At 42.8% G+C, this 18,891-nt stretch overlaps 1 protein-coding gene across 1 annotated transcript; it reads left to right on the top strand.

The window, feature by feature from the left end:
* The first annotated feature begins 8,844 nt into the window (after positions 1-8,844).
* Positions 8,845-17,496, top strand: LOC110192427 (interleukin-36 alpha-like). The gene is made up of 4 exons (XM_020963579.2): positions 8,845-8,878; positions 12,615-12,722; positions 14,684-14,820; positions 17,060-17,496. Exons 1-4 carry the CDS (start codon positions 8,845-8,847, stop codon positions 17,267-17,269), a joined length of 489 nt encoding a protein of 162 aa, XP_020819238.2. The 3' UTR covers positions 17,270-17,496.
* The last annotated feature ends 1,395 nt before the right edge of the window (positions 17,497-18,891 follow it).

Raw genomic sequence — 18,891 nt, 5'->3', positions numbered from 1 at the left:
TGAACTTCCCATTCAGCCATTTTCCTTCCCATTCTCCAAGGGAGCAGCCACCTACTTGAGCAGTTTATAATGACAGGGGAAGCTGACAGCAGATATGGGAGCCTTGGCCATGTGGAACTTGGGGATGTTTGTTGTCTGGAATTGTTCTGAGGAGGATGCTTTCCAGACCAGACTGGTCCCAGGTGCAGAAGTTTTGTGCCTGTTTCTCAGACCTAATGCATTAGCCCCAAGGATCGTGAAGAATTTTCCAAAAATAAAAATAAAATGTTGTCCCCAATGGTCCATGGATATGAACTTAATGAGTTTGTCAGAAAGTTAGGATTTCTTGGAGAAGGTGGGTGTGTAATCATGAAAGAACTTGGTTAAATATATAATATCTATTTATACATTTAATACTTTGTTATACATGCATTGATACATTGTGTAGTTATATATAAAATAAGTATTTAATGTATTATAGACACACACACTCACCCCCGCCCACACATGCATACCCTGATTAAGTTGCATAGTATAGTTGATAATTGCGATTTAGAGGACCTGTGTTCAAAATCCAACTGTGCCACTTATTACCTGTGAGATTGTGGCCAAGTCACTCAGTCTTCTCACCTGTAAAATGAGAGCATTGATCTCAATGGCCTCCCAGGTCCCTTCCACCTATAAATCCAGGGTCCTATCTTCCTAAGGCCAAATTAAAGTTGGCAGTGTCTCATGGGAAATAGGTGGAGTGATTGCTATTCAGGCTTACAGGAAGGGAGAACTGGGAGGGACCCCACCCCTCACTTTGGAAATGAAGACACAGAGATGTTGTGTCACCCCTTAGCTCACACAGTTGGTTGTTGTGAAAGAGCTAGAATGAGAATCCAGACCTGCTGACTCCTAATTACCCCCACCTCCACCCCAGCACTTCACTGCCTTCCTGAGTTATCAGTGATTTGAAACAGGATTCAACAGATCATGAAAGATTGTGTGGACTCTGATGACAAAAGTATTAGAGAGGCACCCAGCTCACATCAGCATTTCTGTTTTAAGTGGTATAATCAGAGATATCATTAGCCCTGAGCCAAGAGCATGTCTGGGTAGATCTCAGTGCATATTGTTACCTGGATGTGAGAACTAATATTCACCATCTGCCATCTCTGTGAAGCTACGGTTATGAATGAAGGGATGGGTAGGTATATGAGGGATATTAAGCTTCTTGTGCAAAATTATTTTGCTGCAATAAATGTATTTGTTGTTCAGTTGTGTGTGACTCTTCATGAATCTGTATGGGGTTTTCTTGGCACAAATATTGGAATGGTTTTCCATTTCCTTCTCCAGTGAATTAAGGCAAATAAGGTGAAGTGACTTGCTCAGGGACACATAGCTAGTGAGTGTCTGAGGCCAGATTTGAACTCAGCCCTTCCTGACTCCAGGCCCAGTGCTCCATCCACTGAGCAAATGAGTTGCCTTTGAATAGCTGCCTATAAATGAATTACTTGAGAGTCACATTTCTGGGTGTCAGAAATACAATTTCTTAATCTGATGCTTTATGGTTTTTATTTACAAGCTAACAAAGGATACGTCTGTGATCATTAGCGTGCAAGGGCTTCTGTCCCAGTTCAAAGCCCTCCAATAGGCTCAGAAAAAGGTCAGTGTCTTTTATCCTCCCTCACATTCATCTCTGAGTATCTGCCCCCATGTCTCAGCTTGAGACTCAGACAGGTTCTTCCTGAGCCTTAGATCAGGTACCTTTCTCAGGAAAGGTTAGGAATCATGGGTGAAAGAATTCATCCCTGGTGAACTTCTAGGGAAGGATCTCCAAATCTTTAAATTTTTACTCACCTGAATATCCCATAATTCTGACTATGATAAGTAGGGCTGAAGTGACCCTTGGGCAAACAATTAAGTGTTACTGCCAACCCTGCCATGTCCTCATGGGGTCTGAGAGCTTGATCTAGGGCCAAGTGGGCTAAGAGGGGTTTGGACAGGGCAGATGGCAGAGAAGGGTAATGCGTGGAAGGAGGGGCAGCCTTGGCATCCAAATGGGCAGAAGAGGAAAAGGCAGAGAGCACCAGGGATAAAATCCAGCCCTTGTCGCTGAAGTAGGAGTGAATGAATGAATAAAGCATTTATTAAGAGTCTATTACGTACAAAACATTGTACTAAGTGATACAGACACAAATAGAAAAGCAAAAACAGTCCCTGTCCTCAAGAAGCTCACATTCTAATGGAGGAAACAACTCAGGTCTTCCTGGTTCTAGGCCCAGTCCTCTATCTGCCCTACCATGGTACCTCTCTGAGGAAAAGTGCCTACAGATAGAGGGACTGAGAAGGATTTGTGGGTAATAAGAAGCCCAAAATGGTCCATGGGGTCACAAAGCATCAGATACAAGTAGGCACAATGAATAACTCACACGTATAATAAACACCAAGTAAATATTCATGTGGGGACATTTACACCTGTGACCCTGGGCAACTCAGTCAACCTCAATTTCCTCAAAAGAGAGAGAGAAAGAGAGAGAGAGAGAGAGAGAGAGAGAGAGAGAGAGAGAGAGAGTCTGTGTGTGTGTGTGTGTGAGTATGTGTGTGCAATTGAGGCTGAAGGACAGAGGAAATGCTCCCATTTAAGGGTATCCAGAGAGTTAGTTCTGGGAACCACAGATTATGGAGAGACACAGGTAGAGGGATGAGAAAGGGACACCTTTCTACCCTTCATGGAAAGAAGGAAGAAAGCATTTATGAAGGACCTGCTACCTATGAGGTATTGTGGTAGGAGCTTTACAAGTATCTCATTTTATCCTCAAAATAACTCTAGGTGGTAGGTGCTATTATCCCCATTTTATAGTTGAAAAAACTCAGGAAAACAGAGGTGAATGGCCAGGATCTTGCAGTCTGTAAGTATTTAACACTGGACTTGAACTCAGGTCTTCCTGATTTAAGGTTGCTCTGTGTCCAGGACCAGAGCTCAATTAACTGTGTTACCTAATTGCCATTCTGTAAAGGTTTAAAAAACTCTTGTGTGTGTGTGTGTGTGTGTGTGTGTGTGTGTGTGTGTGTGTGGAGGGGAGGTATTAGTGTTTCTATGAAACACTATCTCTGCTCTACACCTCCATCTTCTTCCTGACTGGCAGCCCTTCCATTTTCTGGAACTTCTGTGCCCTAAACTCCCATCACCCATGACCCCTTGCTAGTTGTAATTGGGGTCTTGCTTTCTATAAAGTCAGAGGTGTGAAACAGGCAGTCGTACTTTTCAGAGAGGTGTCAGCTCCACCCAGCTCAGTTCTACCAGCATCTAATAAGCTCCTACTGTGTTCCAGGCACTGTGCTCAGTGCTGGAGGTGCAGAGACAAAAGGTGAAATGGACCCTGTCTCCAGGTGCTAACCTTCTCTTGAAGGAAACAGTATGCATTTAACTACAGCAAATGGGTCTGAGGTAGCCCAGGAGCGACATCACTACAGAAAGATGAGTTGGAGCGAGACTGTGAAGTTCATTCAATAAGAAGCTGGAGGCTTGTCTTAAACCAAAACCTCCCACTTGGAGAGGAGAGACAGAACCTGGATGAGGCTCTTTCCTGGATTGGAGATAGGGATGACCTGGTGCGGAGCTTGAATTGTCTCATCCCCCATCCCTCCCAGGTCTCAGTGGTCTCTCTGGAACCTCAAAGCTCTGATCATTCCGTTCATAGCTCACCAAGTCTTAGAAGGTGGGGACAGGGCAAAGGCATTCAGAGATCTGAAGCACTGATCCGCTCTGCCCACCACAAGATACATTTGATCTTGAGCTCCTGCAGAACAAGGGCTATTTTTGCCTTTCTTTGTATCCCTAGAGTTAGCCACAGTACCTGGCACAGAGTAAGTATGTAATCAGCCTTTATTGATGATGTGATAAGATGGAGAATGAACTTTCCTGGGTCCTTTCTTCTGGGATGCTCTAAAAAAATCAGGTCTGTAAAGACAAATTCAAATGATGTCATTATCTGATGTACCCTGGAAGGGCTGGTGTCTACTTGAATCTCTCATCTCTAGATCAGTGCTTTTTTGGCTGGGAGCCCCAGAATTCAGGGTTACAAAGTATAGTGAGGGGATGACATTTAAAGATAAAGGGATGGCATGACAAAAACTATGAGGCAGGAAAGCACAGGACCTGTTCAGGAGACAGCTAGAAGTCCATTTTGGCTGGAGAGCAATAGGGATGAGGGGGAGAGAATAGGGTGAGATCAGACTGAACTAGCAGGTTGATGACACATGGAGAGTCTTCAATAGCTGATTAAGCAGTCTGGACTTCATGGAGCAGGTAATGGGGAAGCCTGGTAGATTTTTGAGCCATGGAGTGATGTGCCTAGACCTACACAGAATTAGGAAAGTCCATCTGGGATGGAAGGATAGGATACATTGAGGTGATGGAAGGGTATGGTAACTCATTTGCAGATTTTCCCTCCACACTCCATATATATCACTGAGAACTTGGTCTGCCCTGCTAGACCCATATTTCCAACTCCCAAGTACATTTCAAACAGGATGTTCTGTAGGCATCTTAAAATAAACACGTCCAGAACAGAGCTCATTATCTTTCCCAGGGATGCGTTCTCCTTCTGAATTTCCCTCTTTCTGTTGAGGGCTCCACTGTGTTTCCTGGTTTGCAATAGTGCTATTATCCCTGACTCCTCACTATTTGTCACTCTGTGTCCTATCACTTCCATGTCCAGAAAACCCCTTCCATCCACTCCCTTCTCCTCAGTCGCTGGTCAACGTGGGAGTAAGTCACAATTTCTGTCCATCTCATTTTCCTCACCTATTAAATAGCGATCATACCTAACATAACCTACATTGGGGGGTTTTGGTGAGGTCAGCTCAGATAGTGTAGCATTTACTATTGTGATCAAACTGCCTTGAGTTCTTGGATGGTCATTCAACATTCAGAATGAAGATAATAAGCTGGGTTCTGTGTGGAAACTCTGAGTCACAACTTTGTTCAGGGAGGGATTTGGGAGGGGAACAGAAACATGGGAGGGATTCCTGGGAGAAGGCATTAAAGATAGAAGGAGTGGTGGTATTGGCAAGATTGAGGAAGTTCAGAAGGAGTGAGGCCCAGAGAGAGGTGAAAGGATAGAAAACTGAGTTCCCACTCCAGTAGCGGCATGCCCTTTTTCCATGGTCCAGGGGTCTGATGCCAGGTCTGGGGGACAACTTTGCCAAGCCCTGAGGTAGAGGGCCATAAGTGCTGTGGAGCCTTACCACCCTCACATGCACTAGCTCTGCCTCCCTCCTCCCCATCCCATCCCCAACCCCATTCTTGTCCCAGGGGCCAAAATTCCCCCCTTCCAACTCAACTGATTATTATGCAGGTCAATGGGCCAGGCTGGCAGTACAAGGTGGATATCCTTTTTCTGTACAGTCAAAGCATTCTAATCATATAAGAAATATATTTTTCCTTCTTTCTTTCTGTCAGCAAAGAGTACATTTATATTGATAGAAATTGCTCTATTGGTTATCCTCCTACTTCTCTGACTACTCTTCAGTCTTTTTTCTACCATCTATTTCATACCTCCTAACCATGATCATATCCCAAGATTCTCTTCTCTCACTTTCTTCTTTTCTCCCTCTCCCTCTCCTCTCCTCTCCTCTCCTGTCCTGTCCTGTCCTCTCTCCTCTCCTCTCCTCTCCTCTCTCTCTCCCTCCTCCTTCCTGTCCTCTCCTCTCCTCTCCTCTCCTCTCCTCTCCTCTCCTCTCCTCTCCTCTCCTCTCCTCTCCTCTCCTCTCCTCTCCTCTCCTCTCCTCTCCTCTCCTCTCCTCTTCTTTCCTTCTTCTATCATTTTGCTCAGGAACCCCATCAGCTCACATCATTTCATTATCATCTCTATGCAGATAATACCCAGATCTATATATACAGACCTAGTCACCCTCCTGAGCTCTAGCCCCTTAGTACCATCTACTAAGTATATTTCAAACAGAATCAAGCCCTTGTATAGCTTTCTTTTCTTTTCTTTTCTTTTCTTTTCTTTTCTTTTCTTTTCTTTTCTTTTCTTTTCTTTTCTTTTCTTTTCTTTTCTTTTCTTTTCTTTTCTTTTCTTTTCTTTTCTTTTCTTTTCTTTTCTAAGACTGGGCCTCTCTACCTCTCCCACAATGAAAGTAAAGGGGCTATTCACCAGATGCCACTCTAATCAGATGCCTCAAAAGTCTTAGTGTAATTTTGAGCTTTAATGGATTTTGGGGGTATCCTGTATAAAGACATCTCTTGAAGTGGGGGGTCAACCAGGTCAATGACATCAGCCCAGAAGAGATTCAACAGTGTGTCAGGTCTGAAGAGCTCCCTGCCTTCTTGATACAAGTTTATATAATATTCTCTCCCTCCCCCAAAACTCCCCAAAATGATTATTAGTGCACTTCATCTATCCCAGTTCTGGATCTCCACGTGCATAACACAATACACATCATTCCTTTCATTCATTCATTCATTCACTCCTTTTTGCTTCCAAAGTGGTTTGTTTTTTTTTTTATTGCAGAAAACAACTTTAACATTCATTTTTTTTAATACAGTTTTTGAGTTCCAAGTTCCCTCTCTCCTTTCCCTCCCCCCTTCTTGAGAAGGCAACCACTTTGATATAGATAATATATTTACAGTCATGCAAAACATGTTTCCATATTAGTCATGTTGCAAAAGAGAACATAGACTAAAAACAATTAACCACGAAAAATAAAGTTAAAAAGTAGATTTCAATCTGCATTCAGACTCCATCAGTTCTTTCTCTGGAGGTGAATAGCATTTTTCATCACAAATTGTTTTGGATTATTGTATTGTTAAGAACAGTGAAATCATTCACAGTTGATCACTGTACAATACTGCTATAATTGTATGTACCATCTTCTCCTGGCTCTGCTCACTTCACTCTGCATCAGTTCATGTAAGTTTTTCCAGGTTTTTCTGAAATCATCCTACTTGTCATTTCTTCTAGCACAATAGCATTTCATCACAATCCTACACTATAACTTGTTCAGCCATTCCTCAATCGATGGGCATCCCCCTCATTTTCCAATTTCTTGCCACTACAGAAAGAACTGCTATAAATATTTTTGCTCATATGGAATTCTTTTCTTTTCCTTTTCTTTTCTGTTCTTTGCTTTCCTTCTGTGTTATAGACCTAGCAGTGGTATTGTTGGATCAAAGGGTATACACATGGACATAGTTCTAAATTGTTCCCCAAAACCATTGGATTAGTTCACTACTCCACCAACAGTGCATCAGTGTTAAAATTTTTCCACATCCATTCAACATTTACAGTTTAACTTTTCTATCATTTTAGCTAATCTGATAGGTGTGAGTTAGTACCTCAGAGCTGTTTTAATTCACATTTCTACAGTCAATGGTGATTTAGAGCATTTTTTTAATATGACTATAGATAGCTTTGATTTCTTTATCTGAAAACTCCCTGTTCATATCCTTCTATCATTTATCAATTGGGAAATTACTCATCTTCTTATAACTTTGAACTAGCTCTCTATATATTTGAGAAATGAGGCCTTTATCAGAGAAATTGCTGTAAAATTTTCCCTGCTTTCCTGCTAGGAAAACAGCTCCTTGACAGAAACACAGGTATTTAGGGATTTTTTCAAAGTAAAACTAAGGTGGAACCTTCAAGGCCCAGCCCAGCTCCTCCCACTGCTGCTGACTCCACCCTCCCCACCCAGCCACCTCTTATATATTCCCTGGCATCCTTGGGAGCAGCCTTAGATACTTCTCCTGAAGTTCCAAGGTAGGAGTTGTCTTCACCCAAGCTGCAGAACCACCCAATTCCTCAATTGGCTAAAAGGCCAAGTAGCCCCAGAAAATCTCATTGGAGCTTAAAGAAACCATCACAGCCCAGTAGCTCAAGAAAATTGAAGAGAGTGATTGGACCAGGTACCCTTTGATTCTTCTTGCAGCTGAAAATCGTCTGTCTCTGGATCTTTCTCTCATTGCTGTCCCTTGGAATCCAGGGATGGGTGTGGGTCTGAGCCTAAGTATTTCTATTATCAGAATGTTTTGGTCTTTCTTTATAGGGTCCTTTATGCCCATGAGGGTAGCATATCATTTCCCTGCTCACTAGGAGTGGGTACTGACGGCTGATGAGTCAGGTTCAGTGTGGAAACTCTTAGGGACACGTTTACCTATGGTGGGAAAATTGCGACATTGGTAGGATCTTTGAATGGGAGCATATTCTTGAGGGCTGGTCTGCTGTCCCACCTGTTGCTCTGGGGGACATTGGAGGTGATACCTGTGGTCATGGGGAGATCCCTGCTGAGGAAGCTGAGTGGAGTGCCCTGTGGTGCCAGGAAAAATGAGTCACCTATGAATCTCTTTAGTCCAGTTGCCATGACCTGCTGAACCATGGCCCAGGGGGCTTCCTCACCCTAGCAGAGCTAAGTGGCACACTGGAGTGTCTGGAGGCAGGAAGACCCAAGTTCAAACCTGACCTCAAACACTGTTAGCTATTTGACCTTGAGGAAGTCACTTAAGTCATTATCTGCCTCAATCTAGTTTCCTTAATTCATAAAGTGGGAATGATAACAGCACTTACTTCCAAGGGTTGTTATAAGGATAAAATTAGATAATATTTATAAAAGACTTGGCACAGTAGCATTTGTAAAGTGCTTAGCCTGGCCCATAGTCTGTGGGGGAGAGAGGACAGGGAATAAGCATTTATTAGCTCTATTTATTAAGGTTCCTAATGAATGCTTATTTCCTTCTTTCCTCACCCACACCTCTCTGGATAGAGGTGCTGAGGTAAAGTTCAGTATGGGGCTATACCTGGGTGTAGCCCTGAAGAAAGTCCCACAAATCAATTACCTTTAATCTATCCTTGCAGGAGCAGAGAGAATCTTATCATGAGTACAATCGACCCCAATCCACATTCGCATGGTAAGCAGCAATATGGCAGACAACATTGGCTCTCAGTCTAGTCAGCTGTGGGGCAATGCCAAGAGCCTTCACTGGTTGTGAAGTTAGAGGGACTGGGTTCATGTTCTCCCTGTGACGCTTATGGCCTGTGTGCTCTTGGATAAGTCATTTAATATCCCTGGGCCTCAGTTTCCTCATATAATAATAATAACAACAATAATATTACACAACAACTAGCATTTATATAGCACCTACTATATCAGGCACTGTGCTAAGTGCTTTACAACTATTTTCTTATTTGATCCTCACAACAACTCTGGGAGGTAGATGCTATTGTTATCTTCATTTTATAATTGAGGAAACTAAGACAAATAGAGGTGAAGTGACTTGCCCAGGGTCACACAGCTGGTAAGTGTCTGAGGCTGGATTTTGCCAGATGGGTTAGACTTGATGGTCACTATGATCTTTTCCAGCTTTGTATCCATGATCTGTGTCCACCCTGGAGAGGAGAAGGCTACAGGTCACTGTGGGGTGAGAAGTTTACTCAGACCAGTTTTAGAGAATCCAGAACTCATGCTTATGGGAACACATGAGAGCCCCCTAAATACTACCCAGTGTATGGGAGACACTTGTGTGTCCCATTACATTTTATTTTCACGTGTGCCTGTGGCAGAGGCTTTCTCATTGCCCCTGGCTGCTGGTGTCTCTCCCTCCCCAAACGACCCTAAATTAATTTTGTGTATATTCTATATCTTCCTATACAGAGCTATCACTTTACATAAATTTACTCTAATTTGACTTTTCTTAAAGAATTCTGAAAGAAATCCACATTCTATTAAAAGTCTCTGTGTTAACTTTACCCTACAGTACTCTGTTGTCTCTCTCTCCCAACTCCTGCCTGTTGCTGTGGGTGCTCTGTGGCTTCTCATCCTCCCTCCTCCACCAAAAACAAATAATCCCTCCCCCCAAATGAAGCCCTCCAAAAGAAAGCAGGATGGAGGTAGGACAGATCCTCCTCCCTCACCACTGACATGGTGGGATGGGGGCTTGGCTTGAGACCTCCTATGCTGAGAGAGATCTTTGCTCAGCTGCCCGCCCTTCTGTCTGTCTGCCATCTGGTTTAGCATGTCTGTCCACACTTGTATGTGTCCTTCTGGCCCCACATGACCCTCCATCCCCACTCCCTGTTCTTCCTCTAAGTTCTGGTCCTGCTTCCTGCGTGTTCCTGTTCTTTTTCTTGCTTCTCTGTCTCTGTCCTTGAACTGTGTGCTGGCCTTGAATGGGAGGGAGCCCCATTTGCAGTCCTCTTTCTGCTTCCATCCCTCCCTTCCCCAAGTCCCAGGCAAATTCACATTACTGTCAACCAATCCACTCACATAAAGAGAACTGTCTATATGTGTGCATGTTATCTCCTCTGTCAGAATTTAAGGGCAGGTGTGGGATCTACCGTATGGCAGAACAGCTTGTTGATTGATTGGTTGAAGGATATCATGCCCCCTTTAACCTGGAAACAGCACAGCGCCAAGATTTTTGTGTTTCTAGTTTCACTATTTTTGAGATTTAACAAAACCACTTGAGATATGTCTATGCCACCTTCCCTACCCCAAAGCATGCTTGTCTGGGTTCCCATGGTAGTATAGGGGGAAGCCTGTCCTAGGCTCATGCAGTTCCCTCCTGACACCAAGCCCCCCAGGAATGGAGACATAGGTCCAATTTCCCCTTTCTACGGTAATGGTTGGTTGGGAGTGGATAGCCATGATGAGCAAAGAAATATTAAGAGAGCTACTCTTTAATTCAAGTTACCTGGTCCAAGTAAGCTACTTCTTGGCAGATGTAGGGAAAACACTGCCAATGACATTTGAAAGATCCTAGAGAATGTCCATGATGCTGTGGGCCCAGAGAAAGGAAAGCATCCTGATTTCCTTCAAAAGGAAAAGAATGGGAACTGCTCTGCCAACTATAGGCCAGTGAACTTGTCTTGGATTTCTACAAAATTGTAGAGAGAACTATGCAAGCAATGCTGGATGAACAGCTAGAGAAAGAAGAGGTGATCACAGATTGTTAGCATGGCTTTAATAAAAACAAGTCAAATGATTCTAAATTTGTTTCCTTGTTTGATGGAGGATCAGGGAGATGCCACAATTAGAATTCAGCTGAATTTGGCAAAGCAATAAAGGCTCTCATGCTATTCTTGTGGGGAGAGGTAGATTCTGCCTTTATTATAGGACAATTGGAATCCAGATGGATTGAGAATTGTTTGAATGGCTGGACTCAAAAGATGATTTCTTAATGATTAGGTGGATAGCTCAGTCCTGAAGTCAGGAAGACCTGAGTTCAAATCCAGTGTCAGACATCTACTAGATGTCTGACACTGGGCAAGTGACTTAATCCTATTTGCCTCAGTTTCCCTATTTGTAAAATGAGCTGGAGAAGGAAATGGGAAACCACTCCAGCATCTTTGCCAAGAGAACCCCGAATGGGGTCATGAAGAGTCAGATGTGAGTGAACAGCAAGAAACATACAAGAAAGAAGTAGACTTGGAAGGAGCTCTCTAGTGGAGCGCCCCAGGGATCTGTTCTTGACCCTGGGATGTTTAACAATTTTATCAATGACAGATGGGATTCTTCCCTAGCTTTCAGGTAATAACAGAGTCAAGGGGGATAGTCAATACTCAGAGGCATAAAATCAGGTTTCAAATAGATGTTGACAAACTAGAACATTGGACTGTCATGCTAATCAAATTCAATATAATAGAGATATATGCAAAGTCCTATGCTTAGGTTTAAGAATAGACTTAACCAGCACTGGATGCTGTACATAGATAACAGTTTGCCTGAAAAAGACCTGAGGTTTCCATTCAGTAAGGACTTTAATAAACTGGTGAGTACTCAGAGAAGGGAGGCCAATTCAGTGCCTTGATATTGACTGCAGTGAGATTATGACAGGGAAGCACATATACGCACACACCCTCGATGTGATATGGGGATGTTTTGAGAGAATCCATCACAGCTTCCAGGAATAAGGAGGTGATTATGACTCTGTTCTCACACCTGGAAGGCTGTGTTCCTTTTGAGGCATGAGGGAGGATGCTGAGAAGCTGGAAGCAGCCAGATGGGGGCAGCTTGATGAGGGATAGGCCTGAAGTCCATCACACATGAGGATGGTTTACAGAGACCGGGGAGGTTCAGCTTGGAGAAAAGAAGATTCAGTGGGGAAATGATCACTGTCTTTAAGTACATAAAGCCAACCCTGGGGAGAGAGATTAAACCCATGTTGTTTGCCAGTGAAGACAACAAGAAGAATAAAACGTCCAGTTTACAAAGAGGTAAATTTAGACTCAGTGTCAGGAAAAACCTTCCCAAAATTAGAGCTGTCCCAAAGTGAAATTGGGCTGTCTCCTGATGTGATAGGGTCCTTTGCATTAAAGGTTCTCTTAAAAAAGGAATAGGTATTTGCTAGACGTACTCAATGTTTGGGAGTGGGTTGGTTAGATGGACTCTAAGTTCCCTTCCACTTCTGAAATTCTGCAGTTCTCTCCTTCACAATCACAGCTCTCTGGTCATCACAGTAGGGATTTATATATACAGAGAAAGTGGTGGTATGTGGACTCTGTTGGGGGCCATATTCCATCAACATCAGTCCATCCTTCTCTATGTGCTTGATGAAAATCAGCAATCTACTGGAAAGCAACCCAATAAATCAGCTTTAATCCTCATCAGCCAATGACATTTACATCGTAACAATTTTCATTTGAAAGCGGTAGATAAGCCTGACCTCAAGAAAATTCGTGACATCCATCAGCAAGTCTTCGTCCTTCAAGGGAAGACCCTCATAGCAGTTCCTGACAATGGAGTGGTGCACCCAAGTGAGTAGGAAACTTGACCTTATTTTCTCTTTCTTTGAGGTAGTCTCTTGCTTTGGATGACCTTCTCTTTATAGTGTCCCCCAGGACAGATACCTGTAGTTCAAATAATTTCGGGAATGACTTGGGCAGTTATTACATAGAAATGGTGGGAAAAGGGTAAAGTCCTATACCAGGCACTGAAAGATGGTGAGGGAAGAGGCAGGCTGGTTTTTGTTAGAGTTAAACTGTGCTGTTCCATAAAGTCAGAGACGAAAGTGCAGTAGAACAATGCTTAGGGAGGATGGAAGAGGGAGGAGAAACTCAAGTTGATTGATCTTTTGAAATCCAACCTGGGAGAGTTCTAATGCCAGGGAAGTATGGGAAGAATGGGGCTGGGAGAAGGGGTAATGGGAGGAGAGAAACAGAGTGGAGCACAGGGATGGAGCAAATGGATCTGACCTGGGTTGCTGACATCCAGGAAAGAGGTTGGGAGCCTCCTCCATATGGCATTTCTTTACAGGCTAACTAGGGTGGTACAGTTGACAGAGCAATGAACTTGACATTAGGGAGAACTGTGTTCGATTCCTTCCTTAGCCACTTAATAATTTTGTCATCATGAACAGTCATCAGATATAAGTGAGGCTCTCTGAGCCTCATTTTCCTCATCTGTAAAATGAGGAGTTTGAATTTGATGACCATAAGGTCTTTTGTATGTCCCAGTCTATAACTTTATGGTAGCAAGTTGAAGTCCCAGGGAGCATGTTGAGTGGATGGATCTGGAATATGGAATGCCACACTCCCCGTCTTCTAGGAATATTGCCACTATTGTCTTTGTGACAAGTTGGGGGATGACTGTGACTGCGTGATTACTGCTTCACTCTCCAATCTTCCTGAGGAGTATGCGGCCACAATTATATTTATCTTTTGCAATCAGATATTTGCCCTCTAGAAGTACAATGCTTTCTTGGTGTTTAGGATAAAAGCTGATTTTGCTAGTCACTCTGGGAGTAAGTAATCCTCCCCTAGAACAGGAGGGCGTCAGTTAATGTAATCTCAGCCAGCTCCTATCCCATTCCACAAAATGCTAATTACATCAAAGATAATCATGTATAATAAACAAATGTAACTACCAAAGCAAACAGTAATTAGGGAAATTATACCAATTAGTTTGGGCAGAAGAATAGATATGGGTTAGTGGTCTGTGGGATTTGGAAGGGAGGGGAAATCTCAGCTCCACCAAGGAAGGAACAATCTCACCCCAGAGGTCTGCTCTTTGTTGCCTTTGGGAGTGCAGGTTCTGGGAATCAATGAATATGCATATTGTGGTGCTAGCTCCTCTTGGGCATCTTCTGTTTGCCAAAAATCAATCCTTTCTCCCCCATTCCACCTCTCTGTTTCTCCATTTCTCTGCTTCTCTGTGAGATTTATTTTTTTCAGCTAATCAGGAATCCTATCTCCTTCATGTATATCATACACAGCATAACAGGAGTATCTTTCAGGAGACTGCCAAGCCTGCCTGGTTAGGGTGTTACCTGAAGGGAAATCAGAGGAAGAATATTGCAGCCATGGCTGAAGCAACAGTTTGGGAGATTGGTCTTTTGTGAGGTCAGAAGTCCCTCCTCCTGGCATGCTTGCTGGGAGGACTGTGCTTCAGAGTTCAGGAGCTAGAATTCATGCCAGGGATTCCAAAGTCCAAAGGAAAAATGGAATCAATACGAGGACTAGACCATTGAGCAGATAACCTCTCCATCTAGGAATGAATGGAAAATACCCATAGACCTAAGCACTTCACATTCCTTCCCTTCCCTTCCCTAGACATTTCCAACTCAATATCACTGAAGCTCAAGTCCAACTGTGGCATTCCCCTGCTTTTTCTTTAGATGGATGGTGCCCTCCTCCATCACTTTCCTTTTTGTCAGAAATGGATTCTTGATCCTCATACTTTTTTCACCCTGTGTGGTCTCTGATTCTTGTATTCCCAGCCTTACTGACAAGCGTACCATGCCGAGATAAGTCTCTTGAAAATGGCAAAGGCAATCCTATTTACCTGGGAGTAGAAGGCCATAAACTGTGTCTGTGCTGTGAAGCTAGTGGAGGACAGCCCATACTGAAGCTGGAGGTGAGTTTCATAGCATCTCATAGAATTTCAGAGTGGAAAAGGATCTCAGAGGTCACCTAATGCAGCCAATACTTGAATTAGAATCTACTAGAAAGTGTTACTAACTTATGGTCATCCAGGGTTGCAATGAAATCTCTTGGGTTGTGATAAATAAGCTTTTGCCTTACCGTGCTAAAAACCAGGTCATCATGCCATGTCTTGGCTATTTCCAAACTATACCTATGCTCCATATGCTTTCTAGCTTTGTTTTATATGTTTTCTGGCATGTGATAGACCTTTTATAAATTCATTTTTCCTTTCTTTCTCTCTCCCTTTCTCCCTTCCTTCCTTCCTTCCTTCCTCCCTCCCTGTCTCTCTCCCCTCCTTCCTTCTTTTCTTCCTTCTTTCCTGTCATTGCCTTTCAATGTAGCTGATTCCACTTTGGAGAGCTTTAATCATTACGTTGTTTTGCCTTATATCAGTCCTGAATCTTTGCTGCAATATTCACACTTTCTTCCTAGTTCTGCCCCGTGGGATGAAGCAGAAAATATTTAAATCCTTCTTCTACTTGAAAGACCAACTGACACTTGAAAAAACATATCATGTCCTCCATAGAGCTGTTCTCTTTCAAGCTAAACATCACCAGTTCCTTCATCTCATTCTTTTTTTAATTATTTTAATTTATTAACAATAGCTTTCATAAGCTTTTGTTTTAACTTTTTCTCCCCCTCCCTCTCTGCCTCCTTCCCCAAAATGGCACACAATCTTATATAAGCTATACATATACATTCCCATTGAACATATTTTCACACTGGTGATGTTGTAACGAAGAATTAGAACCAATAGGAGGAACCATCAGAAAGAGGAAACAAAACACAACAGAAGAAAAGCAATAGCAAACAGTATGCTTCGATCTGCATTCAAACTCCGTAGTTCTTTCTTTGGATGTGGATAGCATTTTCCCTCACCTTCATCTCATTCTTATGTGGCACAATCTTAGCATCTTTCATCATTCTGGTCTCTCTTTTCTGGGTACTCTCCAGTTTTAAAGTTCTTACTGAAATGTGGTACTCAGAACTGAATGAAAGAAAAACATTGAGTATTTGCTATGAGCTAACACTGTTCTCAGCACTGAGAATGTAAATAGAAAAGTCCTTTCCTTTAAGGAGCTTACCTTCTAATGGGGAAGATGCCATACTTAAGGGAGTGGTGGCCAGAAAAGGGAGTCAAGGTCTGTGAAGTCCTTGGTATGAGTTCTACAACAGGGCAGTCAACTGACATTCCCTTTGAAAGGCAATGGTGATGGATAATAATAGCTCTCATTGATATAGCACTTTAAGGTTTGCAAAGCACTTTAGGAATGTTATCTCTTCTGATTCTGACAACAACCTTGTGAGGAAGGTCCTCTTATCATCCCCACATTAAAGATGTGGAAATTGAGGCAAGCAGACACTAAGTGACTTCCTAGACTTGCATGACTAGTAAGTATCTGAGGCAGGATTTGAATTCATGTCTTCCTGATCCAGCTTCAATAGAATTTAGCTGCCAATGGGAAGGTTAATTTGCTTAAAATTCTCAGGGGAAGAAGCAGCAAAAACAAAAACAAAAATGAAAACTAATTAAATGCAACTTTTGGCTGCATCAAAAGGGATGGTTCAGGAAGAGCTGAATGACAGTCCAACTGTACTCTGCTCTTGTCTCACTTCATGTGGAGTATTGTGTCAATTTTGGGCAACACGGGTTTAAAAGGGCATAAATAAAATAAAGAATTTCCAGAGGAAGGCAACTAAGATAATGGATGGTCTTGATTCCTTGTCATTTTTGGCTTGGTTCAAGGAATCTGGCATGCTGAGCCTAGAGAAGAAAAGATATGGGGATTTGGGAGGGGCACATTATATCTGTCTTCAAGTAGTTGAAGGGCTATCTCATAGGAGAGGGACTTGACATTCCATTTGGCCTCGGTGGGCAGAACTAGGATCAGCCAGTAGAAGTTGCAAAGAGGCAGATTTGGGCTTAATATCAGCAAACCCATCCCAACAATTAGATCTGTCTCAGAGTGGATGGACAGCCTCAAGAGGAGATGGATTGCCAGTCCTTGGAGGTTTTCAAGTAGAGTTTCAATGACTGTCAAGATATGTATTATAGTGGAGACATCTTTTGTGTATGGGTTGGACTGGATGGCTGTTGAGATCCTTCCCATTTCTCGTATTCTGAAATTCTATGACCTCCATCTGATGGGCTCTCTCTTCTTGCTTTTCAGGAGAAGGACATAATGAAATTATATCATGCCCCGAAAGCAGAGAAGCCTTTTGTGTTTCACGTAAATACAAATGGCACCACTTCTACCTTTCAATCAGCTGCTTATCCTGGCTGGTTCATCTGTAGTTCAACGGAGAAAGGGAAACCTGTCAAGATGACCAAAGATGTGGGAAAAGACAATACAGCTTTCTATTTTGACCCCAAGGTTTGAGCCTGGCCTGGACCAAGTAGCCTCAGTTCAACAAAAGGCTGGTCTGTTTGCACAGTATATTACATGTTCCAAAATACTTTCATGGATATGAATCCTGAGCCAGTGCTGGGTGACAGGAAACATAACTAGGGTGTGTTCCTGCCTTCTAGGGGCTTAGATTTAATACCATTGAGTTGAATTAACCTCTATGTAACTGTTGCAATCATTAATATAGATGTTCCGTGTGACTGAGGCTTTTAATATCTCAACTTGCTGAACTCCCCATCCACATTTCTCCTCACATTCTCCAAGGGAGCAGCCACCCATCTAAGCAGTTTCTAATGACTGGGGGTGGGGAGGCTGACAGCAGATATGGGAGCCTTGGTCGGGTGGCACTTGGGAATATTTGTCTTCTGGAATTGCTCTGAGGAGGATGCTTTCCAGACCAGACCTGTGCCAGGTGCAGAAGTTTTGTTTCTCAGACCTAAAGCATTGGCGTCAAGGAACATGAAGAATTTTCTAAAAAAAAAAAAGCATTAAAGATGCTGTCTCCAGTGGTCTATGAATATGAACTGAATGAGTTTGTCAGGATGTTAGGGTTATTGAAAGCATATGAGTGTTCACATACTCAAACATAAAATATCTTGATTTTTTTATATATATGTGCGTGTGTGTGTGTGTGTATATATATGTATATATATATACACACACACACGCACATATATAATACATCTTTATACATTTAAAACATCATTATATATGAGGATGTGATATATTTTATAGGTATGTTATATGTTAAATATGCATTTAATGGATTATACACAAACAAGCACATGTACGCACACACACACACATGCACAAGAATGTGTGCATACACAGAGTAGATTGCATAGCATAGTTCAGGGGTGGGGAACCCATGTCCTCAAGGCCACATGTAGCCTTCTAGGTCACTGGGTGTGGCCTTTTGACTGAGTCCAAAATTTACAGACCAAATCCTTTTATTAAGGAGATTTTTTCTATGAGGTTTGGATTCAGTCAAAGGGCCACACTTGAGGACCTAATGGACCACATGTGGCCTTGAGGCCAAAGGTTCCCTGATATAGTTGATCAAGACATTGAATTGGGATTTAGAGGACCTGGGTTCAAAATCTAACTGTGCCACTTATTACCTGTGTGACTGTGGCCAAGTCATTCAATCTCCCCAGGCCTCAGTCTTCTCACCTGTAAAATGAGAGCATTGATTTCAATGGTTTCCCAGATCCCTTCCTCCTATAAATCCAGGTTCCTAGCTTTCTAAGGCCAAATTAAAGTTGGCAATGTCTCATAGAAAACAGGTGGAGTGATTGCTGTTCAGACTCACAGGAAGGGAGAACTGGGAGATACCCCTCACTTTGGAAATGAAGACACAGAGATGTTGTGTCACCCCTTAGCTCACACAGTTGGTTGTGAAAGAGCTAGGATGAGAATCCAGACCTGCTAACTCCCAATTCCCCTCACCTCCACCCCAGCACTTCACTGCCTTCCTGATTTGAAACAGGATTCAGTAGATAACGAAAGATTGTGCCGACTCTGATGACAAAGGTATTGGAGAGGCACCTGGCTCACATCCACATTTGTACCTAAACGGTATAATCAGAGATATC

Source organism: Phascolarctos cinereus, unplaced genomic scaffold, assembly GCF_003287225.1.
Source record: "Phascolarctos cinereus isolate Bilbo 61053 unplaced genomic scaffold, phaCin_HiC Scaffold_2;HRSCAF=192, whole genome shotgun sequence".
NCBI classification, from domain to species: domain Eukaryota; kingdom Metazoa; phylum Chordata; class Mammalia; order Diprotodontia; family Phascolarctidae; genus Phascolarctos; species Phascolarctos cinereus.
The sequence above is the reverse complement of the archived record's forward strand: the minus strand, read 5'-3'. Positions and strand labels throughout refer to the sequence as shown.